The sequence below is a fragment of the Poecilia reticulata genome, chromosome 22 (assembly GCF_904066995.2).
Source record: "Poecilia reticulata chromosome 22, P_reticulata-male-v2, whole genome shotgun sequence".
In the NCBI taxonomy this organism is placed as follows: domain Eukaryota; kingdom Metazoa; phylum Chordata; class Actinopteri; order Cyprinodontiformes; family Poeciliidae; genus Poecilia; species Poecilia reticulata.
Genome location: NC_088851.1, coordinates 11,634,250 through 11,662,122, shown reverse-complemented (window position 1 = coordinate 11,662,122; position 27,873 = coordinate 11,634,250). Strand labels below are relative to the sequence as shown.

At 40.4% G+C, this 27,873-nt stretch overlaps 1 protein-coding gene and 1 long non-coding RNA gene across 8 annotated transcripts; one reads left to right on the top strand and one right to left on the bottom strand.

Moving 5' to 3' along the window:
- Positions 1 to 419: 419 nt before the first annotated feature.
- ddhd1a (DDHD domain containing 1a) lies at positions 420 to 27,322 on the bottom strand. Of its 7 annotated transcripts, none has more exons than XM_017302576.2 (15): positions 26,113 to 27,322; positions 25,315 to 25,386; positions 22,648 to 22,824; positions 19,390 to 19,491; positions 16,634 to 16,762; positions 15,691 to 15,838; positions 13,241 to 13,350; positions 13,052 to 13,158; positions 12,690 to 12,952; positions 12,479 to 12,554; positions 2,961 to 3,110; positions 2,767 to 2,831; positions 2,513 to 2,685; positions 1,884 to 2,069; positions 420 to 740 (listed from the first exon to the last, which is right to left on the bottom strand). In XM_017302576.2, exons 1-15 carry the CDS (start codon positions 26,891 to 26,893, stop codon positions 556 to 558), a joined length of 2,724 nt encoding a protein of 907 aa, XP_017158065.1. In that variant the 5' UTR covers positions 26,894 to 27,322; the 3' UTR covers positions 420 to 555. The 7 variants fall into 7 exon arrangements, with proteins under 7 accessions (XP_017158065.1, XP_017158064.1, XP_081459341.1 ...); XM_017302575.2 differs by having other exon boundaries at positions 1,872 to 2,069; positions 26,113 to 27,320; XM_081603215.1 differs by lacking the exon at positions 25,315 to 25,386 and having other exon boundaries at positions 26,113 to 27,321.
- LOC145550029 (uncharacterized) lies at positions 10,294 to 11,636 on the top strand. Its single transcript, XR_014085869.1, has 2 exons — positions 10,294 to 11,006; positions 11,216 to 11,636. It is a non-coding gene; the product is annotated as an uncharacterized LOC145550029 (long non-coding RNA).
- Positions 27,323 to 27,873: the final 551 nt, after the last annotated feature.

Below are 27,873 nucleotides of genomic sequence, written 5' to 3'. Positions count from 1 at the left end.
TCCCATGTAAGCAGTGGGTTTTTCACATTTTGGCTAAACGTTTTGTGAAAAAAACCTTTTTGTAACAATCATTCCTTTTATAAATCCAAAAATATACCAGAAGGCTCCAGAGTGAGTGTCTGCAGAGTAGATGGGCTGATAAAACATTAAACTTGTAGACAACCAAATAAGCTGAACAGACTCGATGCTGGGATGAAAACAAAATCGCTTTTTTGATGCTCGAGGAACCTCCCTGATTTAGGATAATTGCCTCTTCCTACATGGTACCGTTAGAGTTCATACTGGCACAGAGTTTTCCTTCTGTAAGGGCTCCTGGTCCATCAATGGCTACATCTCGGAATGAAGTTTTCTTTTTTGTTTGTTTTTTTTTTAAACCAATGATTCTCAAATGTAGCTGGATCATAAATCAAGACAAAGGACAGGTTGATAGTTCATGTATTTGAAAGGTTGCAAGGGGACAGTCAAACAGTCACTGTTCTGAGTTTGGTCAGGAAACGACAAAAGCTTCAGCAGTTACAGGACACCTCCTCGGGCGTATGTGTTGGAACAAACGCCTCAGTCTGGCTCCGGAGTCTCTTCTGCTGAGGCAGAGGGTGTCGACTTATTATATATGAAGGTTAGCAAGAAGAGCGCAATGTCATGTGAGCACCAGTAGCCAGTATGTGAGGTCACAGCTGACCAATAGCGGCTCTCTACCAGACCCTCCCTCAGCTCGAAGTCGATGCGTCTCTCCAGCTCCGCTGCAAGAGAGAAACACAGGATTACAGTCATAACATGCCAACAGATGCCCTGCTGGCCCTCCTTAAAAGGTCATTAGCTTTTATGTGAACTTATAAATTACACTGTTTCTTTTCTGTTCAGCTTCCTAAAATATATTTTGATGAATGATTTCAAAACAAAATACAATACTCTTTGTATATAAAAGTAAACATAGGAAAAATAACAATTACCATATTTTCCACACTGTAAGGCGCACCTTCAATGAATGGCCTATTTTAAAACTTTATTCATATATAAGGCGCACCGCAATATAAGGCGCATAGAATAGACACTTCAGTTTGGGTTGCCAATTTGTTCCGTACTCTATTATTACACATCTACATTTGTAAAGAAGCGGTCCCCAAGTACTTTATATAGTAGGCTGCCCCCGTCATCGTTTCACTCACGGTGTTGGTGTTGTGATATTGTGCTCAACTGCTTTCTGGGTAACACAGACCAACCGACACGCTGTCGCCACAGTCTCTGTCTCTCTTACCCCGCCCCTCCGCCCCCCCTGGCTTTAAATGTATTATCAAACTTTATTAACAAACCAGCGTTCTGACAACTATCCCAGCATGCACCGCGTACTTCTTCTTCTACGGGGGAAAATGAAGTTGACGGCTGCTTACTGTAGTTGCTAGACATGTTGTGGCTCAATATTGGTCCATATATAAGGCGCACCGGATTATAAGGAGCAGTGTCGGCTTTTGAGGAAATTGAAGGTTTTTAGGTGCGCCTTATAGCGCGGAAAATACGGTACTACCAAAGATGATTGGTCTTAAAATAATGATGCTGACTTGTGAGCTCAATAGGCATTAATGAGCTGGTGTTACAGACTTCACCGTTTCTCCAGCAGCCTGTAATTATTTCACCCTGGGTCTTCAAATTCTATATATCAATGCAATGAATGGCATGTAAAAGAACAGTTTTTTTGCCCTCCAGCGTTGTCCGCATGCGCAAAATTTCTGTATGTATACAATAACATGCAGGGGGTCTCTGTCTGTTAATCTGATTTTGATTAAGTCAGTCCCTCACCAGCCATGAACCTCTCCGCACGTCACTGATACACACAAACACACTTTGGCTAATGCTTTGTACCAGAAAGAACATACATAAAGCGTCACCAGTGGGAGATGTTGGTCGAGTTATTGTGGAAAGACCATAAGACGACTGGCTTTCGGTGCGCTTCTCCTCTTCTTCCTCAGCATTCACTCCTCCCTCAACTCCTAAGGACACTGAAGGTTGGCTGTTTGATCGGGAAAACCGTGAGAAGAGGATGCCTCCTAAACCCTTTCCTATGCTTGCTGCACCTGCAGGTTGACATGAAGGAAAGTTTTTTGAAAACAACACATCGTTTTCCATATACGTCAAAATGACATCTTTCTTCCTGTTGGTCACTCAGCAGTCAAATAAAATAACGTTTATGAATATGACTACTTCTTTACCATTTACAGTATTTTATATATATATATATATATATATATATATATAAAAAAGCAGAGCAACTGTAGTTGCCCTTTATGGCCACATGATGGCACCACTGACTCAAAGTTGGGGGAAGGAAAATTGAAACCGCTGACTTATACAGTCTGATATTTTCAAAGGACAATTACTGTACATTTTTAGAAAATTATAAAGTATGTGTAATTAGAAGCAGTGTGTGAAATTTGTACTAACCCGTTCCATTTGATGATATTAAGTGGAACAAAGTAAAGAACACATCAATCAAGCAACAAAACCATGCTAAATTTACCTAGTATGCTGGCCTTGCCCAGGCTGGTGATGGACTCTCCATAGTGTTTACGGGCCAAGACAGGAGACGTACTCGGACTGGGAATGCTCTCCGTGTCCGAAGCTGGATCTTTAACTGGATTGAGGAAGGTAGGCCGGACCTCTTCATAGGATGAAGGGTTAGTGGCACTACACCTGATGATGAAAACAATTTATACATTTGTTACCACTTTGTGCTAGTAAAGAATAATAAAAGTGTAAAACTTAAGCTTTTACCAATGTATCTGGACAGGTGCAACATTACTATAATGCTTAAGAATGAGAGGCTCCAGTCTGTAAGCCTAAACACAATAGAAAACAGTTAACTCCTTAAAAGAAAAGATGCTGAGCATGAACATTTATCATTTTCACTTCTCATATATATATATATATATATATATATATAGAGGCATATATCAGGCATATCTGACCACAGGGTCTGTTGGATGGAAGACATTGAAGAGCCGGCTGCAGATGGAGGTGGGCAGGATGTGGTCCTGATGGCCGCCGGTGCCTGGGCGAATCCCTCGCAGGGCCAAGAAAACTGCCAGAGGAGACCCCATGCAGAAAAAGTTTTCTACCTGTGAGACAAAAGGTGAACACATTTATATATATATGTGTAGCCCGGGTGTAAATTTCTAGCTTTCACCGGTCTCTCAAACTCGTCATTAAATCACGTGATAATCCTGGTAATAGTGTCGCTCTCACGAGACTATGAAGCAACCAATCACTGCCCAGTTTCTAAGGTCACATGTTGTATTGCAGCCTATTGGCTGGCTATATTAATTTGAGCAGGAAGTTTGAACACTGGATGCATTGGGGGAGCTGAGCAGAGCAGAGCTGAGCTACAGGTTTGTTGAGCGTTATTCTTTATATTCTTCACCTTATTTTATTCTATATAAAAATCGTCTAACTATAATGGCGCCATAGGAGCCGATTACCACCAGACCAGCCAGGAGAGATGTCAGTTGTATGTAGAGCAACCGGCGGATCTGGTGAGTGTTTGACGTAGCGGTTAGCAATATGCTTGGTTGTGTGGGGTTGAGTGAACCCACACTGGGTTGAATAATGAAGTTTTAATGTCTCTAAATAGGATATTGATTGGATTGATAATGAACTTGATATTTATTGAATATAGATTTGTGTACACATCAGAATGATTGAATTGGATTTCAAAGTTTATTGGTCCTGTTTATTTGTACAGGCCAGAAGATGGCGAGCTAAATGTCCAGGCCTAGAGCCATAAGAAAAGATTGCACTACGTGTGTGAAGACTTCCGCTCTCCTGCCAGGATGGTAGGAGGCTCCTTGTAGCCTGAGAACTTTTTCTGTCTCATCTTGATTTCGGATTTCCCACCTGGGACCTAAACCACATCAAGGCAAGCACCTTACCCAGAGTCAGCCTGTCTTGGGATTTGATTACCCCAGCTTGGGGTCAACGGACTGAAGGGTGTGGGCTTGGTCAACTGTGGGGATTAATTTACTTTGGTTTTGTTTGTTTGTTTTCTTCCCTAGTATTGCGCATGTTTTGTTTTTGTATGGCCTTTTAAATGTCTGTTTTTCTTGTTGGATTTATATGTATTGTTGTCTTTCACCATCAATATAACACACTGGCACACTGCAAATCTTCAGACTCCGTGTCTCCTTCATGAGTCGAGTGCTAGTCTTCTGAGAAACCAGCCCAATTGATCCATTTATTCATATGGCATTCTTTAAATATACTACATTTATTTCTGGCGAGCTAGCCAGGAGGAGGCAGTAGAGAGCTGAAGAATTGCAGTTTTTTTGCCAGTATGGACATTTTGATGAAATATGAGGTTAAAATACCTAATGCAGTGTTGATTAGATATGCAACAAACACAGAAGCTGATAATGAAGTAGCTGACTTTTTGACTGGTTATGGACCAATGGAAAAGTTCAAATTTGTAACTGATTCTGACTCAGATTTTCATGATTGTATATTTTTGAGTTTGTGTCAGGAAATGCATTAGAGAGGTTGCGTAAAATCTTGCCATACTCGTATAAGTGTCAAACTGGAAACATTAGTTATGAAATTGAAGAACTTTCAGTGGTTTGTTCTGAGTTAGAAACCAAAGAAAAAACTCAAGCTTACTTGAATGAAATGAAAAATTTGGCTAAGCTCACAGGTCAGGATTACACAGATGTTCTTCAGAGTGTAATGTCTCTACTGGGCCGGTCAATTACTGAACTTGGTCCAGCTTCTTTGAAGTCTTTGCCGGATAAAGAGGAGTCAGTCATGGCTACTCCCAGTACAACACCGCAGATGACAACGAAGGATACTGATTTTCTCAAATTGGAAGAAGTCACTGCAGACAGGGAGCTGCCACAAGACAATCCTGAACCCGTAACGGGGAACACATCACAAGCCTCTGGAGCTTTGCCAGCCATGTCCTTCTCAGCCCTCAACCCGCCTGGAGTGCAAAGGTATGTGGTTGAACACATCATGAAAGCGAAGACAATGCAATACATATGTCCTCATTAAAATTGAGATCATTTTCTGGTCGAACCCCAAGACCTTCACACGAAACAGATTATGAAACTTGGCGATCTGTTGTAGACCTTTTGTTAAGAGACCCGGCTGTATCAGACCTGCAGCGTTCCAGAAAGATTTTTGACAGTCTATTTCCACCAGCTGCTGACATGGTTAAACACCTTCAACCAGATGCACCTCCTGTAAGTTATCTTAAAATTCTTGATTCTGCCTATGGAACAGTCCAAGATGGAGACGAACTGTATGCAAAGTTTATGGAGTTGTTTCAAGATGCAGGTGAAAAGCCATCAGTTTATCTTCAACGCTTACAAGTGACTTTGAACCATGCTGTAAGGAGGGGTGGAGTATTGGCTGTTGATTTTGAAAAACATTTACTGAATCAATTCTGTCGTGGTTGCTGGAATAACTCTTTAATCTCTGAGCTCCAACTTAAGCAGCGTAAGGCAAACCCACCATCTTTTGCAGAGCTGTTACTGTTGCTGCGAACAGAAGAAGACAGAGAAGCTGCTAAAGCCCAGCGCATGAAACAGCATTTAGGTTCCAGTAAACCCAGAGTTAGCGTGCAGTCACATGTTTGTACATCAGCTGAAGAAAAGAGTGCTTATGATAACCTGACTAGCATCACCCAACAACTTGCTAAGCAGTTAGCTGATGTACAGAAACAGTTGGTTGCTCTTACAACAGCACAGGCTGGTCAGAAACAGTCCGTTTTGCCGAAATCTGTGCATGTTTCCAAGTTCAAGCAGCCTTCGCAGATTAGCAAAAGTTCATCTCAATCTTCTCAAAAACTGCAGTTTTACCACCCAAGCCAGGTTACTGCTATAATTGTGGAGAAGATGGACATATAAGACCAAAATGTGACAATCCTCCTAATCCTTCACTTGTTGTTGCCAAGAAGAAGCAATTTGTGGAAAAACAGAAAAAATGGCAGAAAATGAACCCTCACAATGCTCTGCCGTTAAACTGAACCCAGTTCTTGTTGAGGGACAAACGGGAACTGCAGAGGACCAGAAAAGTCCCACCAAGCAGACACCTATAAGATGCACCAATCTGTTTCAAGTAACCTCAGAGGCTACAAAGTTGCCACAAGGGCTGATTGGCTCAAAATGTACTGGTCAAGTAACAATAGCTGGTCACTTAGTTCAATGCCTGTTAGATACTGGATCGCAAGTGACCACAATACCAGTTTCTTTCTATAATCAGTATTTTTCTCATCAACCAGTGAAACCATTAAATGAGTTGTTGCAAATAGAAGGAGCCGCAGGCCAAGCTGTCCCATACTTGGGTTACATAGAAATGTCAGTCATTTTTCCTAAAGAGTTTGTTGGTACAGATTTGGACGTTTGTACTTTGGCGCTTGTGGTTCCAGATGTTAAAAGTGGAACTCAGACTCAAGTTCTGATTGGAATGAACACCCTTGATTCCTTATATGACGAGCATTTTAAAGATGAAAATGCTAGCTTTAGCCCAGCTAAGTATGGCTACAAAGTAGTTCTTCAGCTGCTTCAGTTACGTCACCAGCAAACCCAAGAGTCCAGTGTATGTGATGTAGGACTAGGCAGTGAGTCATCTGTTATTTTTCCAGCAGGCCATACCATCGTTCTAGAAGGCTATGCCTGTACCAGCTTGCTGCCAGTTAGCAGTTGGGCATTAGTTGAACAGCCTTCTACCCCCTTGCCAGGAGGTTTATGTGTGAAAAGTTGTTTGGTGTCATTGCCTAAACATGCACCTCCCAAGATTCCAGTGGTTATCACAAATGAGTCGAACCACAGCATAACATTGTCACCATCTGCTTCTATTGCAGAAATCACAGTATCACCACAGCTTCTGTCTGAGGTTTCCTGCTGTAGTGCGCAGCTCAAGAACACTGACAAAGTTGATCTCCAATTTGAATTTGGAAATTCTCCAATTCCTCCTGATTGGAAAGAACGAGTGATTGCTAAACTCAGAGAAATTCCAGAAGTGTTTTCCCATCATGACCTCGACTTTGGATGTACTGATCGGGTGAAGCATCACATCCATCTTCATGATGAGACTCCATTTAAACATCGTGCTCGCCCTATCCATCCAAATGATATTGAGGCTGTTCGCAATCATTTGCGAGATCTTCTGGAGACGGGAGTAATAAGAGAATCAGAATCTCCATTCTCTTCACCGATCGTAGTCGTTCGAAAGAAGAATGGGGATGTTCGGCTTTGTATAGATTATAGAAAGTTGAACCTCCAAACGGTAAAGGATGCTTATGCATTACCAAATCTGGAAGAGTCATTTTCGGCTCTCACTGGTTCACGATGGTTCAGTGTTCTTGACTTGAAGTCAGGATATTATCAGATACAAATGGAGGAAAGTGATAAGCCTAAAACAGCATTTGTGACTCCACTTGGGTTCTGGGAATTCAATAGAATGCCCCAGGGTGTGACGAATGCACCTAGCACTTTCCAACGCCTTATGGAGAAGTGCATGGGTGATTTGCACTTAAAAGAAGTTTTGGTCTTCTTGGATGATTTGATCATTTTCTCTGACACCCTAGAGGAGCATGAGAGTAGGTTGATAAAAGTGTTGCATCGACTCAGAAATTATGGTCTTAAATTATCACCACAGAAATGCAAGTTTTTCCAAACATCTGTGCGTTATTTGGGTCATATAGTTTCTGAACATGGAGTTGAAACAGATCCGGAAAAGATTAGTGCCTTAAAATCCTGGCCAGTTCCGCAAACTTTAAAAGAACTACGATCGTTTCTTGGCTTCGCAGGTTATTACCGCAGGTTCATTAATGGCTACGCCGCTATTGCTAAACCTTTGAATGACCTGACAAAAGGGTACCCCTCTACCCGCAAACAGGGCCGCAAAGCAAACATTCTAGATAAAAGCTATGATGTAAAGCAACCTTTTAATGAAAGGTGGACTGCACAGTGTCAATCTGCTTTTGACATATTGATTGACAGATTGACGACAGCCCCAGTACTCGGTTTTGCCAACCCAAGTCAACCTTACATATTGCATACAGATGCTAGCACCATCGGGCTTGGAGCTGCTCTTTATCAAGAACAAGAGGGAAAGCTACGAGTTATAGCATATGCCAGTCGTGGGTTGTCTGCCAGTGAAGCCAGATATCCAGCCCATAAATTGGAATTTTTAGCTTTAAAATGGAGCGTAACTGAAAAATTCCATGACTATCTTTATGGCTCCAGATTCACTGTCATTACGGATAACAATCCATTAACGTATGTCTTGACCTCTGCTAAACTTGATGCTGCTAGTCATCGATGGCTTGCTGCGCTGTCTACATATGATTTTAAATTGCAGTATCGTGCAGGCAGCCAAAACAGTGATGCTGATGCCCTCTCTAGGAGGCCACACCCCCAGACACCTGATCCACAGAGAGAATGGGCTATGGTGCAACAGTTCATCACAGCACATATGGATAAACCAGAGGATACTGCAGAACTCACCCCTGATGTGGTTGGAGCCATTTGCCACAGCTGTCTGCTGAGAAGCCAAAGTCCTGATGGTCCTTTGGAAAGAAACATTACTCTGGTGGAAACGATGAGTATAACTCCTACAGTCCTTCCTGATTTGTATGTTGATGAGTTTCAAGGATTGTCGGTGCTTCCATCATTGTCCCTTCATGACATCAGGGAGAAACAGAGAGCTGATCCTGTTTTGAGAGAAGTTATTCATCAGCTTGAAACGGGAGAAAAGATCCCTCCAACAGCTAGAGCTGAACTTCCTGACCTTCCTCTTCTGATGAGAGAATGGAATCGTCTTGAATTAAGAGATGACATCTTGTACAGAAGAAGACAGGATGGTGAGATTTTATCATTTCAGCTTGTGTTGCCAGAGGAATGTCGTCCTGTTGTCCTTTCAAGTCTCCATGATGATATGGGCCACATGGGGATTGAAAGAACACTTGACCTTGTAAGATCGCGATTTTTTTGGCCCCGCATGTCTGTAAATGTTAAAAACAAGATTAAAACTTGCAATCGCTGCATTCGCCGGAAAGCCCTGCCAGAACGAGCTGCACCATTAGTGACCATCCAGACCAGCCGGCCACTTGAGCTCCTGTGCATGGATTTTCTATCAGTTGAACCTGATAAAAGCAACACTAAAAACATCCTTGTCCTCACAGACCATTTCACCAAGTATGCTATGGCCTTTCCAACAGCCAATCAAAAAGCAAAGACTATCGCAAAATGTCTGTGGGAGAATTTTATTGTGCATTATGGGTTTCCAGAACGCCTGCACACAGACCAAGGGCCTGATTTTGAGTCTCACCTCATCAAAGAGCTCTGCAACATTGCTGGCATTAAAAAGTCGCACACCACGCCATACCATCCTCGTGGGAACCCTGTTGAACGGTTCAATAGAACTTTGCTCAGCATGTTGGGTACATTGGAGCCAGAGCAGAAAACTAGGTGGAAAGAGTACGTCAAACCACTTGTGCATGCGTACAATTGCACCCGAAATGAGGTCACAGGCTTTACTCCATATGAGTTGATGTTCGGTCGCTGCCCAAGACTTCCTGTTGACATTGCCTTTAACTTGCCTGTCAAAAGTCCCTCAGCTCAATCACATTCTCAGTATGTGCAGAATCTGCGTTCTCGGCTGAAGGAAAGTTTCCAGTTAGTTTCCAAAAATGCAGAAAAGATGGCAAGAAGAAACAAGATTCGTTTTGATCAAAGAGTGAAACCAGCCCATCTTGAAGAAGGTGACCGGGTATTAGTGAGAAATGTGAGGTTCAGAGGCAAGCATAAACTGGAGGATAAATGGGAGACAAATGTTTATGTGGTGGTTGGTAGTATGGGTGATCTTCCTGTGTATGTTGTAAGACCAGAAGCGGATCCCACTGGAGGGACCCGAACTCTGCACCGTGACCTTCTTCTCCCTTGTGGATTTCTTCCCCAGATTGAAGAAGTTGATCAGCCAATTTCTACACCTACTTGTAGACCTCATACCCGCAGTCTCCAGGAACCAACAGAGGACCTGGAAGAGAGCCTGGATGAGGAAGATGAGTGGAGTGTGCCTCGGTTCTCAGTTTTGTCACCTGTGAAGGTCAGTGTTGAGGGAACAATCCCTACCCAGCCCATGAGCAGGGTTACAGAAACTGAAACAGAGATGCGGATTCCTTCACCTGATGGCGAGTCGTCTCTACTGTTGGATGCTATGGACCCACCATCGGACCAGGAAAACGTTTCTTCAGGAGATGATCAGATGGACCCTAAAGATCTACTTGAACCTGAGCTGAGTCCCCTGAGGAAAATTTGGAGTCTCATGGCCCGGTAGAGACGTTACTTAATTCAACCACATCCTCATCGCATTCCGCTGAATCACCTATAGCCACTCGTGAGGTTACTGGAGAATTAGAAGCTGAACAGCCAATTCGTCGATCTAGTCGACAGCCAAAACCAGTCCAGCGTCTGCAGTATTCTGCTTTAGGCAAACCACTAGCTTCTGTAGTGAAAACCCTTTTGCATAGTATAGCAACTGCTTATGATGAAATGTTTATTGAACCTGCATCTGCTCCCATATATTCTAATATCCAGGTGGTATAGCATGCATCGGTGTTGCATGGATTTAAGGGGGGAGGGTGTAGCCCGGGTGTAAATTTCTAGCTTTCACCGGTCTCTCAAACTCGTCATTAAATCACGTGATAATCCTGGTAATAGTGTCGCTCTCACGAGACTATGAAGCAACCAATCACTGCCCAGTTTCTAAGGTCACATGTTGTATTGCAGCCTATTGGCTGGCTATATTAATTTGAGCAGGAAGTTTGAACACTGGATGCATTGGGGGGAGCTGAGCAGAGCAGAGCTGAGCTACAGGTTTGTTGAGCGTTATTCTTTATATTCTTCACCTTATTTTATTCTATATAAAAATCGTCTAACTATAATGGCGCCATAGGAGCCGATTACCACCAGACCAGCCAGGAGAGATGTCAGTTGTATGTAGAGCAACCGGCGGATCTGGTGAGTGTTTGACGTAGCGGTTAGCAATATGCTTGGTTGTGTGGGGTTGAGTGAACCCACACTGGGTTGAATAATGAAGTTTTAATGTCTCTAAATAGGATATTGATTGGATTGATAATGAACTTGATATTTATTGAATATAGATTTGTGTACACATCAGAATGATTGAATTGGATTTCAAAGTTTATTGGTCCTGTTTATTTGTACAGGCCAGAAGATGGCGAGCTAAATGTCCAGGCCTAGAGCCATAAGAAAAAGATTGCACTACGTGTGTGAAGACTTCCGCTCTCCTGCCAGGATGGTAGGAGGCTCCTTGTAGCCTGAGAACTTTTTCTGTCTCATCTTGATTTCGGATTTCCCACCTGGGACCTAAACCACATCAAGGCAAGCACCTTACCCAGAGTCAGCCTGTCTTGGGATTTGATTACCCCAGCTTGGGGTCAACGGACTGAAGGGTGTGGGCTTGGTCAACTGTGGGGATTAATTTACTTTGGTTTTGTTTGTTTGTTTTCTTCCCTAGTATTGCGCATGTTTTGTTTTTGTATGGCCTTTTAAATGTCTGTTTTTCTTGTTGGATTTATATGTATTGTTGTCTTTCACCATCAATATAACACACTGGCACACTGCAAATCTTCAGACTCCGTGTCTCCTTCATGAGTCGAGTGCTAGTCTTCTGAGAAACCAGCCCAATTGATCCATTTATTCATATGGCATTCTTTAAATATACTACATATATATATATATATATATATATATATATATATATATTTGTTTATTTTACATAAACAGAAGTTGTTATAAACAACAATGTGAGGTGAGTTAATTTTTTCCTTAATGCATTAACATGTTTTTCATTGCTTATTTAATTGCAGCCAGTTTCAGTTTACATTAAGCTGTTCTTGTTTTACAGCATTGTTGTCTTTCTGGCTACCAATGTGCCAAAACCCTGAGCCAGGTTTCAACCACCAGTTTCTACAGGATGATTGCTGATTTAGCAAGAACACATGCGACAACCACACCAGGCATGCCGTAAATGCTGCACCTGGAAGACGGTCCTTTGAGTTTCAGGAGTTATAAACTACAGAAAAACATGTTTTGACTTCAAATGATGCTACCAAGGCTATTGGTAAATAAGACTTCATCCTCTACACAGGGCAGACGTCATTCCTGTTTGCTCTGAAAAGACATACGCTTGGGGGGAAGGGAGGGTGGGGGTATTTCACCAAATTAAGCGATGTTGTCGGACATTACACACAGTCATCATCAGAAATGTGTTGGATCTATATCTATGGTTTTCATTTTTCCATGGGTGTAATGATATCATCCTATCAGTACTATGATATATGTTCATATTTTGGCTTGTATGTCAAAGGAGCCTAGATCAGTTAGATAAAATCTAACTCGAGTGTCAGTTTTGCTTCCTGAAATGTATTGTAGCACCAATGTATTGTAGTCCAAAAAAAAAATCTTACCTTGAATTTAAGAGCTGGGGGAGCTGAAGGATTGGAGGCCTCCAGTTTGACCAGTTGATTTTCCAACACTCTTAACCTGGCAAAAATAAAACACATTTTGCACCACACCACACCAGAAATAAAGAGATACAATTCCCTGACCTTTTCCCATCCTTAGTCAGCAACATATCCTCTCCCTTTGAGTCACTGCTCTGTATAATTAATATCCCACCTATTCTTTGTGAGCCTCAGCTCCTCTAAAAGCTGCCTCTCTTCGTAAGACATCCAGCGGAAATCCTGCTCCTCCTCTACTGCGCAGTGCTCCTGCAGACAGAACCGTACAGGATCCCATCCTGTCATAATGTCATAGGTGATGACACAGCCGAGGGAGTGAGACACAATGGACACTTTTCCGCCCCGTTCTTCAAAATCAGGGTTCCGCGAGCAGAAGAGCGAGTACAGTCTGTTCAGCTCTTCTGTGAGCCCCTTGGTTATCTAGGGAAAAAAACAGAAGGGAAGAAGTTATCTTAAGGATAAAAAAAAAAAAAGGCTACCAGAGACGCCTTTTATAATCTGTAACTGTATGATTCTCACTTCGTCGCGATAAAGAGGACTGTTGTAGTACATGATGTCCATGGCACTGCTGTTGAGAAGGTCACGCAGCCCTCGCACTTTGTCTGGTGTGATGGAGTCAACCGTATCTATGGAAACGTGCCATGTATGCATCACCCAGAACACGCTCAAGGTCATCGATAGTGAAACCACAATGCAATCCTCACATACCTCCATCCAGCGCTAGTTTAGAGCGCCATTCGACAGGGAGAAACTCTACGTGTTCATCGTTGTGCTCAGAAAAGTGCTTCTCCTCCATCTTCCTCACGCCTTCCCTCAACCTGGAACACAATGGAAAAAAAATGTGAATAACGACAGCGTTGAACAGCTGTAATGACAGAAGTCTGACGTAAGAAAAACAGTTTGTGTGCATGAAAATATCACCAAGGTAAGTCAGTGGTGACTGACACTGAACCCCCATTTTATCTCTCCCCATTTCTGAGTGAAGAAGTTTAAATGGTGAGGAACCCACATGTCACATGCCTGTCTGCAGGGGGAACTTGCATGATCCGAGTTTAGGGAACTAGATTACCGATTTAAATGTGGTGTGCATACCACAATCTTTGTTGATGTAGCAACATTTTTAAACTTTGAGAAACAATAGTGTCAAAAACTCTACAGTTTCCCCTTTAGTTGACGACAAAGAAACCATCAGGCATGGTGCTGAAATGATACAAAATGTAATAAAGAGTCAAAGCAAAAGTAGAACACTGCTTTGGCAGATCTCTTCTTTTGGCAGTGGAAGGTGTGTGTAACGTAATCCACAGGAAGATACGAGGCAAGCTCAACATGCTCTGCAGCTTGACTTGGTCTACTTCGGTTACTGAGACGGTGTGAGCAGGATCAATGTGTAAGTGTAAACTTTGAGACACCGTGGAATGTTGCGTCATGTTTATGTAAGATTAGGTTAAATATGAGATACGACATGAAGGCAGTAGTTGAGTACCGGTATAGAGGTATGTGATTTGAAAACACAAGCCCAAAAGCTTGAAAATGTGTCTTTCTTGTAAGCAAAATGAATACATAGAAGCTTTCATTTCTCTGCTTGTTTCTGCATACTGCCAGCCAGACTGCTAAACTAAGATTTTTTCTTGATTGCTGTGAAGTGGCACCACCCACCAGGATCACTGGGGTAAATCTGTTTTAAACACCAGCACCAGATGATAGTCCAACTAGTTAACCAGAAAATAAACTATGAAGACAACATTAAGGTATAAAGTTATATGATTCTGCTCAATAAGCAGATTTTAGAGCAATACTTACAAAAATGCTACTAAATAAATCAGTGGTTTATTCTAAATGAGATTTCTATTTTAGTTCAGAGGTCAAATAAGAATAGCTGCATATTATAAACATAATTTTTATACTTGTAATGTGTTAAATAATTTCAACAGTAGTAGTAGGTAGCAGTAGGTTAATATGTTTGTTTTAAATAATTTTGTTAATGCCAGGATATTGCATCATCTTTACTTTACATAATCACCGTGTCAATCTCACACCCATCCATGACTAATGGCATAAAAAATGCATTACTCTTTGACTTGTCCTACATAACTTGTTATTTTTGGGAGATTTTGGGTACATTGTACTTTCTGGGCCACCATAGTTTGCATGTTCCCAAAACAAAGCATGAAGTCAGCTTTCCAGGTGTAGAACAGAAGACGAATGTGGGGGGAAAAAAAAAAAGGGGTGGGGAAAGCACGAGGACAAAACACAGACTGCAGCTGCAACACTATCACTGTTTAAACTGCAAATGGCCTTTGATAAAAAAAAAATAGAAAAAATAGAAAACATTGATATTTCTGGAACATGCCAACAATTTTTAGATTGTTTGGATGTTTTATTTGCCTGGACATCCCCTTATGTGAGCAGATTAATATAATATAATATAATATAATATAATATAATATAATATAATATAATATAATATAATATAATATAATATAATATAATATAATATAATACAATTCTTAAGAGCACTCAACTTTAGGATATCACAGCCAGAGAGGATGGATTTCTACCTTATCTTCCAGACAGCCTTATGAAACATGGATCACTGATCATGAAACATTATATTCCATCATAACAAACATTTATTCTCTTTCTTGAAAAACAGATTCTTTATCTTAATGGCATGTTCCTAGATAAACAAAAGGTAAAAAAAACCAAACAAAAAAAACAAAACAAAACATTTCCTAGAAGAGCAAAAAGCAGCCCAACAGGTTGATCTCTGAATAAAAGAAGAACATAAAACTCATGTTTAACAGGTTTGCACAAAAGGCCGGGCAATTATCACATAAAGCCAGCAGTCAGTGTAAAACCCTTTGGCAGAAGATGATGTCATCATTTCTGCATGTGATAAAAAAAGAAAAAAAATTAGACCAGTGCAAGAAGGTGAGTAAAGCTGGCATCTTAAAATAGATACAGAAAGGAAAAATTTAAAACACTTTGAGCCAAGACAAAAGCTTCATTCCTCCTCACAGTGTGCTTGCATAAAAGTATGGTGGACAGAAATCTAAAACTGAAGCTTGACTTGAGATTTTACAAATGAAAATGCAGCTAAAAGCAGGCTTTGGGGGACATCTCAAATTACAGTAACCTTAATAAAACGGACAACTCACATTCCAGTGTTTTTGATGATGCGGCCCTGGTCCATCTTCTGGCCAATCCCGTGCACCACAAAGACAACGTGGGTAGTCTGAGGGGGCCGGTCTTCTGGAGAGGCCTCCTCCACATAACCTCGATGGAGCCGTGTGCCGCTGCTTGAGGCTGCAGCAACAGGAAATTCAGATTTTCATCGTCACTTCTCAAACCATTAAGAAACTTAAGTTTGATATTGAGTGTACAACTCTGGCAGAAACAAAAAAAGGAAGACTATCAATAGTCCAACATGCTGTATTGATTCCAAGGAGGTCAGTGGGCGAGACATGGACTCCTGCTGTAGCCACAGACCACGTGGGAGCATGTGTAAAGTACTGGCAGGTCAGAGTGTGTGTCTTTACTTAAAACCTATAATCTGATCAAGTTGTGTGCTAAACGGAAACGTGATAGGAGCCAGTGAACTCGCACTAAAGACAGATCAGTTCGCAGAGCGTTGGGTAACCAGGGAACGTTGAGGTAACCAGTCACAGCTCCAGAAAATAATGTGGAGAGAAAAATGAATCATGGAGTTATGGCAGTGTTTCCCAAACCTGGTCCTCAAGGCACACTGCCCTGCATGTTTTAGGTATTTCCTTCCTTCAGCCCAGCTGATTTCAACCAATTACTGATTAACAGGCGTTTGTTGAACTGCAATCAGCTGAATCAGGCAGATTAAAGCAGGGAAACCTCTGAAATATGTAGGACAGTGTGCCTTGAGGACCAGGGTTGGGAAACACCGAGTTATGGAACTGTGCACCAGATCATCTTCACATACACTGATGAAGGTTAGATGTAAAATTGTACTTAATTTGCTCCTTTTTTCCCCCCCCCAGCAACCTTCTACGTTAACCAGTTTGTAAATAAAACACCATTGCATTGCTATGTCCATCTCATATGATAAAGAGTGACGTAAGTGATACAGACCTTTGGAGAAGCCCAGTTTCTGGGTAACAGTGCGAGCAATTTTTGACGTGGTAGCGTCGCTGTAAAGGTAGACTTCTTCCACGCTGTGCCAATCTACATGCGTCCGGCTCAGCTTCAAATGGTGGATGGCTGCAGCAGTGAGAGAAAAGTCAGGCAGAGTCAGAAGGAACTGAGACGTAGTCTAGATCATTTTCTGACAGAGAAATGAGAGAAACAGAAAACAAGCGAAGCTAAATATAAAAAAGAAAAAGGTTTTCATTTTAGGGTTTAGGAATCATACATACTTCTGAGAAATATAAGTAAAAAAACAAAGATTTACACCCAAGTTTGTTATTTTAAGTAGCAAGGACACAAAAGTCCACAAACTCTTTTCAAACAGCTCAATCAAAAGCTGTCTTGTCGCTTTGATCTGCTTAAAAAAAAAAAAAAAAAAAGAAAGAAAAAAAGAAAAATCACACAGCATGATCGCATACTTCAGCTCTTGCTTGTCGTCCTGCTTTGCAGCTTCCAATTGCAAATTGATATTTTCTAAACTTAAATAAATGTCTGTCCTCCAATTGTTTTTCTTTCTGGTTTTTATTCAGTGGTAAATGCAGTGACTAAAGCAAACAAGAGCAAAATTATGGCTTAAGAAAAACCAGTTGATACCTACAAAGGCAAAGGACCAATAAATGAAAGTAGTGGACTAAAGAGAGTAAAAGTTGCGCCGCATGTTCCTGTTCAGTCAGGTTCATTTGGGTGAAATTGTTGAACACGCTGGCATTTGTCCAAAACGTAATCATGGACTCTTTGTGCTATTCTGAAACAAACAAGGAATTTAAATCCTTAAGAAGCGGGTAAAGTTCCTGGGAAAATGAGGTGTGCTGGATTAGTTTTATTGCTGGAAATTCCGAACAAAACCTTCCCACAGAGGAAAACTGTTGTTTCCTTTTGGTCAAGCACAGATTTGTAGGACAAATAAGTTCCCCATCAAGAAATTCCACTATTTGTCCCCTTCATATCAATTAATGAAACAAGCAAAACCTTCACGTGTCCCATGCAGCTAATGATTCTTTGTTGTCTGCCCAATAAATGTCCTGAACCATGAATTTTTATACTCTATAACTAAAAATTAGCAGTCAGTTCCTCTTGTATGAAGATGAGAACAAGTTAAACAAATATAGTGACCATCACTTTTTGACACTGAATCCTACAAAACTACAACTTCTGCAACAGGATTTTTGTTCTGTCACACATTTAGCTTCCTCTTTGTAGATAATCAAATGAAATCACTCCACGGCAAAATAAACATAATCGCTATTTATCACAACATGGCGGAGCACTCAAATACTCTTGGGACAGCAACAGTAAGGGGTAGCTGTTAGTATTTCATAGAGAAGAGTTTAGTGATTGCCTTTTGTTGTGCATCTGCTGTGGCAATGGTCGTTCTACTTTGTAAACAGCCTTGGGAGGACGAAAAGATCTCTTTATAGTCAATTTGTTGACACTTATGTTTTGGTCGAGCAAAGGTGAGAGTCGAAGGTTACTTCAGAGATGCATCTCAATAAATTTAAATATCAAAAGAGTCATTTAATTATCAAAATGAACAGAAACGTCTGAAATATCTTAGCGTGCATGTAATGAATATTTATAATTGTTACTTTAAAAAAAAATTAACTACTTAAAACATTTCAATGATATTCTTATTTACTGAGATGTGCCTGTAAATAAAACAGAAAATGGAGAGCAGGAATGTAAGAAAGGATGAAAGGGGCCCCATAACCTTTGCAGTCAACAAGAGAAAAGAGATTTTGTGACATAAAAACCAGATAAAATAAAGTAAGCTCCAAGTTGGGAAGTGATAAAGGTGAAAGCAAGAGGCAGAGAGAGCCTGCCAAAACTATCATTAAATTTGGCCCTGCACTATATATTGTGACATTGAAGTTAATGTCTTTCCAGAAGGCTTCATAGCACTGCAATGTTAAAAGTGAGATCGTCATCTTCAGAAACCGTGTGTCTTTTAGGGCTTCTGACTTTCCCACTGGGCTTCAGATCAACGGCTATTTCATCCTCCTATGAGACGAGGAAACAAACACAGAGACGTCTCTCCTCTGTGAACCCAGAAAGAGGACATTAGCAGACTTCAGAATGAACGTACACCGCATGCTAGCGCTGTATCACAGAAAGACTACAACAATGACTCTTTGTTCCAGCTTATGAGTTGTGCTCAACTCTCAATAGAAAGCGTTGTTCAGAAGGCTTTATTGAGCTGGTGTTGCTGGTCAAGCAAAAATATAGAAACAGTGTCAGTAGGAATTGAGAAAAAGAAGCTGGGAATTAAAAAACAAACAAACAAACAAACTGTGTTGAGACATTTTGGTAGTCATTTTTAATTTCTGATGCAGTTCTTAAAGAGTCTTGCAATTGTAGTTGAGTGATCCATGTTGTGTACTAACTATTCCAGCAAGGAAACACGCAGGATTCCCCAAAAAGCAGCAATAGTAGTAGAACCAAACTCTAGACCACAGCACTAAAAAGTGAGTTCTAGCAACTAGGCTCAGTTAAAGCTGCAATGTAAACCAAGATAACAGACTAAATTCGGTTTTATGACAACCACGTCTAACTGAGCCTAGGTCTAGCTCCAAATGGAAGGCTTCAAAAGGTTTAACCCACAAAAGAAAGGAAAAACTAGTCCAACAGAGGCCTAGCATCTAAAAGGATGAGGGGTAAAAAGCTAAAGGAGCTAACACAACAGAAAACGTAGGATTTCACAGTACCTTGGCAGCGTTTGCGCTTGTGACCTGCCGTTTTAGCACCCGTCTGATATCCACTCCATTTGAACAGAAACGGGAGATAGAAAGGGGGCAGGTGGGAGAGAACTAACAACCAACAAACAGTGAGTAGTGTTCATTGCCCGATTCAGGACACATAAGACTTCATTAGTCATCAATCCTAAACAAGGCAACTTATCAAAATACACTAAAGTTAACTTACTAGTCCAATGAAAACTGCTTAAAAATGTTCAGCTGTACTCTGTGACTTCCGAACAAGTTTTTTTTTTTTTTTTTTTTTTAATATAGGAGTTTAGCTTTGCAGTATTTTGTCTGTTTATATCCACTTATAGAGGGAAAAGAATTCTAAATGTTTATCTTTATTTAAATACCAAAAAATGAAAAAACAAGAAAATCAGACAGACCAGAACATTTACATTTATTATATCATAAACAGAGAGCATAAAGATATTTTGAATGTTAACAAAGTCCACAATCTCAGATTTGACTGGCTCATTCGATCCATGATAACGAAGCAATCAGACTTGCAAATATTGGCTGTGGTTGTTTCAGCTGAGGTGAACGGCGGAGGATGAGGAGGAGGAGGGGAGAAGTGCTGAGGCGCACAGTAAGTGTGATTGCTGTAAAAGCGATCGGTACAGCACTGATGGAGCTATTGAAAATAAGTGCTCTGTAATGCCTGGGATATCTATCAAGGCTTATAAAAGGTCAAAATGAACTTACTAGGTTGTGTATTTGTGCGGCATATCATGATGTGCAGCTGGCCTTGGGTCTTTTGATTCCTGAAGAATTATCAAAGTAGCAAGTGGATTTGTAGCTTTAATATTTATTAAGCCCAAGAGGTACGTAGACAGTTGGAGAACAATTTAGATATCTTTTGGATGACTTCCAATAAGTCATCCAAAGTGCTCCCGTGCATTTTCTTTCCTTTAAGTTTTTTCAAGTATCTTTTTTTTGTCAATAATTATGCGTAATCATAGGCTTACAAACTTCTGAAATAAGAAGGCAGGTTACATGGGAAAAACTACTGGGTCTTGCCCTCATCAAAAACATACAGAAAACAAAGCTGAGGACATGGCTGGCCTGCTGGATGTAATTTTCCCTGACATCTTTCAAGCCTGAAAGATGAGTCCACACCCTATTGTCTCTACAACCTGCCTAGTACTCTGCACAGCCAAGGTAATGGGTGGAAAACAACAAAGGAACTTTACCACGAAACATCACAAATTCACTATTTAAGCTTTATTCAAGTCAAATAGTGTGAAAAATAATGTTGAAAAAGACCAGCAACTAGAATCTGACCAGGTGCTATTCTCACTTATTGGGGATATTTAAAATTTTGGATTACTTATCTTAGGTTCATCATTTAAAACGGGACTGAGACTCTCTGGATCTGGATGCAGTTCAAAGCCTGCCATGTCTTCTGTTTCAACCAACTACTGCAAAATACAGTACTGCAAATCTGTAAGGTATTAGTGCGCTTATAAAATCCTTGTATTAGATGTAATGCAGTTTAAAACAGCCTCCATATGGCTCTGAGTGCTACAGATTACTAGTGTCAGGGCAAAGTATTCTTCTGCGCAAGAGGCAGAATGCAACATTAGCTCAAGGATAGTGAATTAACAAGATCTATCGTTCACTTTGCTTTCAGGCTTAGCTAAATATAGAGGTGGAAAACGAGGTACAAACAAAGGAGGAGGTGGGGAGGGATGTAGTCTGCAGTCACCAATACTGTTTTCCATTAGGTAGAACCATGAAAAGTAAGAGCAGGTATTGCTTTGGCTTATTCTGTTTTGCGGGAGTTCAGCTCATCCATTCAACACACTGAAACTGTGTGTTGTGTGTGTGTTCTTGAGTGAAACTTTGTCACATGTTAGAAAACAAAATAAAAAGTCTGTATATTAAATTTCACACAGTTTACACTTATGGTGTAATCCTTCTGTAACTTGGTGTCGTGAATATGTCCAGCATTTATTTAGTGACTCATATATATATATATATGCATAAATTAACCCAACACATTTTTTTCTAAATGATTTTGATTAATTTTTCTTTTCAAAAAGTGTCTGAAAATACCAGCAATTGTAACACAACTTAAAACTTTTAATTTTTAGTGAAATACAAACAGTTTACTCTGAGTAAGAGTAAGACATAAGTTTACAAGGAAAAAAATTTGTTTTTTTGAAGTCTAAACAAATCAATTTTTAAAAAAAATCTCAAATGAAGATTGATTATATATAGGAATATATTTCTGTGATATTCTAAACTTTATGGACTAAAGTTTAAATTATGTTTCTCAGAAAATAGCAAATAAATAATACAGAAATACTAACAGAATTTTAACACTGGTATGTCACCTTGTGGCCTAAACACTGCTGACCTAACAGGTTTTCAGCAAAACGTTTTTTGACCCACTTAAAAAAAAGACTTTTAAAGCATCTAGCTTTACGCAGAGTGCTGTTCCTAAAAAATGAATGGGAAGTTTAAGTGAAAGGAAAACATGCCAAAAAAGGGAGCAGTCATCCAACAGGAAGTTCTGCTGTGAGCCTTATGGAAATAATATTCAAATTTATTTTCGTCAGCTGTAGCATGTAATGATCAAAATAACTAGAAATAATTGCTTGTAAATCATAACTCAGTGTAACTTTCTGAGTGTTTCACTTTCTTAACCAAATTCCCTGAATAAATTATTATGCAATGGCATTCAGATTTTTTGAAGTGATTTACCAGGGTTATATTTTATTTATAACGTTAGGGTGTGTTGTTGGGATATCTGGAGACAATACAGCTTTTGTCTAACAACTTTCTCCTTTTTCTACATACTCAATCTCACTCTTTTGCAGTATTTCAGTATCCAGTTCACACAACCATACATTCATCAATCTGGCCACCTTAAGGAGAGCTCTGAATCAAACAACCTCTTTCTTACTGCTATCCACAGCTACAGCTTGTGACATTTTGCTTTTGCCAGCTCATCAAAGGTTTTCATACCAAAATGTACATGGAGATCCTGCGGAGCACCTGCCAAGTTCATTTCTAACTCTCACACATATTTCATTAATTATCAGTAACTTGACCGTTGGTTCAAAACACTGCAAAAATGTAAAAGCCCAACTTTTTGTCATTACAAAGCTATTAACTGGGTTCACAAAGAGAAATTAGCAACAGGAATGAACAAATAAGTGCTGTCTGATGCTTTGAAGGATAAACTTGTAGACTGTTATCCCCTTTCCCAGCACTCACCATCTTTGCTGTCAACGGTCTTCACCACCAGATCCGTCTCAAAGGTGTCCTGCAAATGTTGGCCTCGGAAATGGCTCAGGTGCTCCTGCTCAATGAGGTCGCTCTCTTCTTCCTCCAGCGGCAGCCAGCTACCATCAATGAACCACTGGCCTCTCATCACAGGAATATGGTCTTGTTCTGAAGTAAACACACCTCTGATTTAGTTACATAGACTTTAATAGAAATGATCTGTATAGTTATACATTTGAATTTTTTTATTTTTTTTTACAGTTTCTATTTGTATCATAAAAGTTTTTACCAATTAGCATTAAATGCTCAAATGACTGATTATACTGCATTATAATTTGAATTAAATTGGACTGTGTGCAATGGGTGTTAATTTGACAGGCAATAAATTAATGTGTACTATGTTGGATTCAACATACTATATAATTATGTATGAAGTGGAACCATTTGTCTATCCATTTCTCTTACCTCGACATGACTGTTGTGAATTAATGATATTTCAATAAATCTTTTTCTAGGAACTGACTCATTTTCCCCTGGCACCTTAGATGACGTACGGCAAACTAATTTCCATTTAATTAAATAAGTCAGTCAAATCCAGGAGGACCAAGCCTCGGTGTTTAACAGAGCGGGGCCAGGTTTCATTACAGTCTAGAGTCAAATTATGAACACCATTCTGACTTGATTCCCAAGAGGAGAATTAGAGCGAAATACCTGAGCCTGTATTAGCGACACTCCAAAAACGACAGAACCTTTTTATGCAAAATGAAAACAATGATACTGAAATACACCAGTATTTCTCTTTTTTTATGTCTTACTTAAATCTAAAGCAAACACAAACACACACTGAGATAAAGGCTCAGGAGATAACATTGGGTCATCAGTTGAGTCCATTTGTGACAGTTCAGAGAAGATGAGCTTAGAGAAACTTTAATGTCTCAACTAGTTCATCGTGTGTATTAAAGTCCAATATACAATAAATGCTTGCTCATTCACCCTTACTTCTCCTGTTGCTGCTTACTGGCTGTCAGCTGACTGAAATAAGGCAACTACACTTTTCCCTCACTTACAAGATAAAAATGGGTGGAGTCTTTGTGTGGAAACAACCAGTACCAGCCTCCTATATCTTTTCTTAGGGCAACTTGTTTTAAAGATATAGATGCAATGATGTTTATTAAACATCATTGCATCAGCAGATAGCCCACAAAACTAACATGTATGAGAACAATGTCCCCGTTGTTGTCTGTTTAAATAAAAACAATTTTCTTCAAACTAAACACTGTGACACAGATCAAGGTACTCCTGGTGTCACAGTACCAGTTCAGAGAATATTTTTTTCCAGTAAGCAATCAATACTAGATTTAATCTTGTTAGAGATACACATATTACTGTGGGACAATAAAGATGATTTGTATTTCATTCTAAAAAGACCAGGGATCAGAAATGATCATTATCCATCGATTGGTTCCCATGTCAAATGCCAAACAGAATCATATTTTTTCCCCCATTTATTAAAATTAATCAAAACTAGGAATTCCCATTTTTAGTCTATAAACATATTGTATTTGTATGCACTTTTCTGAATTTAATTAAAATTGGATCTTGTGAAGGTCATATTCTTTCACTTTTTATAGGTTTTGATATCTTTGGTATCCACAGCTCTTGTCTTTCTTATATTACATTAATTGGAAAAATGTTTTGAATCCAACACATTACTGTAAATGTAGACTTCGAAAATCTTCAAGTTCCATGTTATGTGTGACAACATTGGCAACAATCATATTACTTTTTCCCCCTTAAGGTGTAGTAGGTTTGAATCAAGAAATTAAACAATAATCCTAATTTATGCGTAAAAGTGTAAGATTTACCAAATTTTTATGACACAAAAAAGAACATCAGTGGCTGACACGTTTATAGGGTACTTATAGGGTAATGAATAGGCTAATAAATATCTAATTGTATTTTTGACCTGCTGATGAAGGGACAATTGACTGATTCCAATTTGTGGCTAATTGATTGGTGTAACTCTACAGTTCAGAAAACCTAAGTGGGTTTTTGGAATTTAAAAATGGCCCAGCAACTGTTTCTACCAACCAATGGTCACAGATGAATTTCAAACATAAACTGTAACAGAGTGAATGCAATAAAATGAATAGCAACCAGGGGCGCCGCCAGGAATTTTGCGCACCGTGACGAAATATGAACGTGACACTCCCAACCCTCAAGCAGCTCCTTCCACCATCTATTGAGTCTATCTGACCAATCAAAAGCTTTAGATAACCAACTTTAAGAACTTGCTTCCACTGGTCCAATACCGGTAATAGTACATTTACCGGTAGTAAATTAAACATATGACAATATGCAAGGAGGAATTTGAAGCAAGATTAAAATGACTAACAACATTGTGTCCGATAAAAGGCTTCCATTCCATTCCAGTCTTGACAACATAGCAATACTGCAAAGCCTCTCTTGAGGCCTAGCCTCCAGCCCAGACAGGAAGCTGTTTTTTATGATCATTTTATAACGCTGGCTTAACATTCTCTCAGTAATAAATATTTCAGTTTGTTTGTGTAAATGTAAAAAGAGCAAGAGAGATAGAGAAATCCCCATACATTCCCTGCACTGATGCTAACTATCATATCGTTGAACAGTATTGCTCACCTTCTTCACTGGGACAGGGAGGAGGAGTTATGCTGGTATGGGAAGTTATGGCTGCTGCTGACTCTGAACCATCTGTCGTTAAGTGCGGTAAAAGGTACAGGGACAAGTTAAACTTTATAAATATCTTGGTAAATATTTCCCTTCCCTGATTAAATGCTGGTGAAATGGAGACTAGATAGTCTGTAGCTAAGCTAACTAATGACTGAAAAACACACACTGTAGTCTACCGACCTTTCTTGGGGAAAAACTGGGTTACAAATTGACGCCTTTCTCTTTTGTCTGTCTTCTTTTTCTCCTTTCAAAAACCTGACTTTAGTCTTGGCAGCATAGTTATTATCACCGACTACTAAACACTGTCACTGTCAAGTGCGCAAAAGCAGGGACAGACCATCTTATGCAGATACAGGCGGGTGTAAATATGGATGTTAGCTTTTTTGATCTGGGAGTGCTTGCATTTAACCTTAGTATATACTTTAGTATATATAATATTTTTTTATTTTATTTTTTTCGTTTTTTGTGCCCCCAGCCCCCCTCCTCCTATTGGTCAGGGGCCATTACAATTGTCCTAACTCCCCCCCAGGTCCCCTAAACGGCGCCCCTGATGGCAACTGATCATTGACTGTGGTCCAATAATCAGTATGCTGCCTGTCAGGCATTATACTGCAGACTATTAATTATATATGATATGAATGTACACAACACAAATCGGTGATGAATGATACGATATAATTCAGAGTGGACCCAAACATTAGCTTGATCGATTTTGTGTGAGTGATGGAGGAGAGGAAATGTACTCACGCTTCCAGTAGACAGGGTAGCATTTTCTCTCTTTTATATCGACCTCATAAAGGCCTCCCCGAACACACACAGGCTCTACGTCGATTTCAGTGCAGTCCGGGTCGGTCCCGTCAAAGGACACAGTGGATGTGTCAAGAGAGCCGCGGCCTTCGTCCACGCTGCTAGTGCCAGTGTCCACGGGCACTGCGCCGTTCTGCCCCGGGCTGTCCACACATTTACCGCCAGTCTCCTCCTCTCCATCGCCGACCCCGGAGCGTATCGCACCGGGGTTCAGCTCGCAGTATTTCCGAAACATTAGCTCAATTTTAAGAGAGTCGTGTCCGATAAAAGGCTTCCATGTTTTCTTGTCTTCTTTATAGAACCACCGAACCTCCTCCGGGACTAGCTCCGTCACCACCTCGTTAAACCTGTGTCTGGAGCTGTTGGAGCGAGACCTCTTCCTCCTCTCGAATAACGGGCCAACGCCGTTCCCATCGCTGTCTCTGTACTCTACCGGGCTGCTGTCCAGGTAGTCTTCCGGGGAGCCCAGCTCGAAAAATATGCCATCCTGGGAGCCGTGGTTCTGGGCACGTATTAGCGGCAGGTGACCGTCCAGTCCCGGTTGGACCGACGACATCCCCGCCTGCATCGAGTCGTCCACGAGGCTCATCTCGTGACAGCAGGAAAACACATCGCTTCCCAGAACCCAGTCCTTGTTCCCGGTGTCAGCGCTGACCGCTGGACCCTTACTGTCTGCGCTGAAAGACGAGCTTATGCGGAGGTTTTGATTGAAACTGCTCATAACTATTTGAGCAGGAGCTTCATCTTAGACAAGCTAACGCTGCCAGACTACAACTACCACTAGAGTCCATGTTACTAAGCTGTGCAAACAAACCTAAATAAAACACCTCTGCAACACCTTCCAACGCATCTCCATTAGCGCCCCACAGCTGTTGGCATGTATGCTAGCTCGTCAAGCTAATGAAGCCGGTTAGAAAACTACCCTGCGCCGATAAAACACCAAAAAAATGTAGCGTCTCTGTTTACCCCTAGCAGCGTAAACTTGATTCGAACCTCGCAGATGACACCGAATCGCTTCGGCCCAGCTTATCGCTGCAGCCGCCGTACTTTGAGTATTCCTGGTCCCATCGGAATATCAAAGACTCCTCCATTTGAAAACAAATCTCTCATAGAAACAGAACTGTAGCGCGAGCGCGCGCGCGCAACGTACCAGCTGACGCACCAAACTATGTGAACGCGTACGTCGAAATTGAGCAACTATGACGAGAACGGTTGTATTTTCGTTCTCCCGTATGAACCAAACGGCACTGTTCGCACGCCACACTAGAGGACGCCAAATACTTATTTTTGTAGCACTATTAGGATTAAAAAATAAATAAAATAAAGGATTTTTTTTGACTGATTAATGCTTTAAATTTGTAACTTTTATATTTATTTTCTACATAACATCTTAAATCTCCCAAAATACAGTGTATTCTGTTGAAGATAATGTATGCTAATTGTTACATAATAAAATTCGTCCTGGAATTAATAGAGGATATTTTAATGTAATTTTATCATATTTAGTTTAGCAATTTTCTATCTAACTTTGGATTTCTCCATCAGTATGAATATTGGAGGGACTTAATAAACTCTCTGACAATCAAAACATACATGTTAATACAATGGTATTAATGCAGTGCATCGTATACCATTGTATACCAATGATTTTTATGTAACTAAATAAGGACGTAAAAGGACAACATTTTTGGCATCCCTACA

Excerpts from the sequence above, each read along its gene's own strand:
- ddhd1a (XM_017302575.2), bottom strand. The coding sequence starts at position 26,893 with ATGAGCAGTTTCAATCAAAACCTCCGCATAAGCTCGTCTTTCAGCGCA. Across the intron at positions 19,492-22,647 it reads GACCGTTGACAGCAAAGATG|TTCTCTCCCACCTGCCCCCT; the intron begins GTGAGTGCTGGG and ends GTTGGTTGTTAG. Across the intron at positions 2,070-2,512 it reads GGGCAAGGCCAGCATACTAG|GTGCAGCAAGCATAGGAAAG; the intron begins GTAAATTTAGCA and ends GTCAACCTGCAG.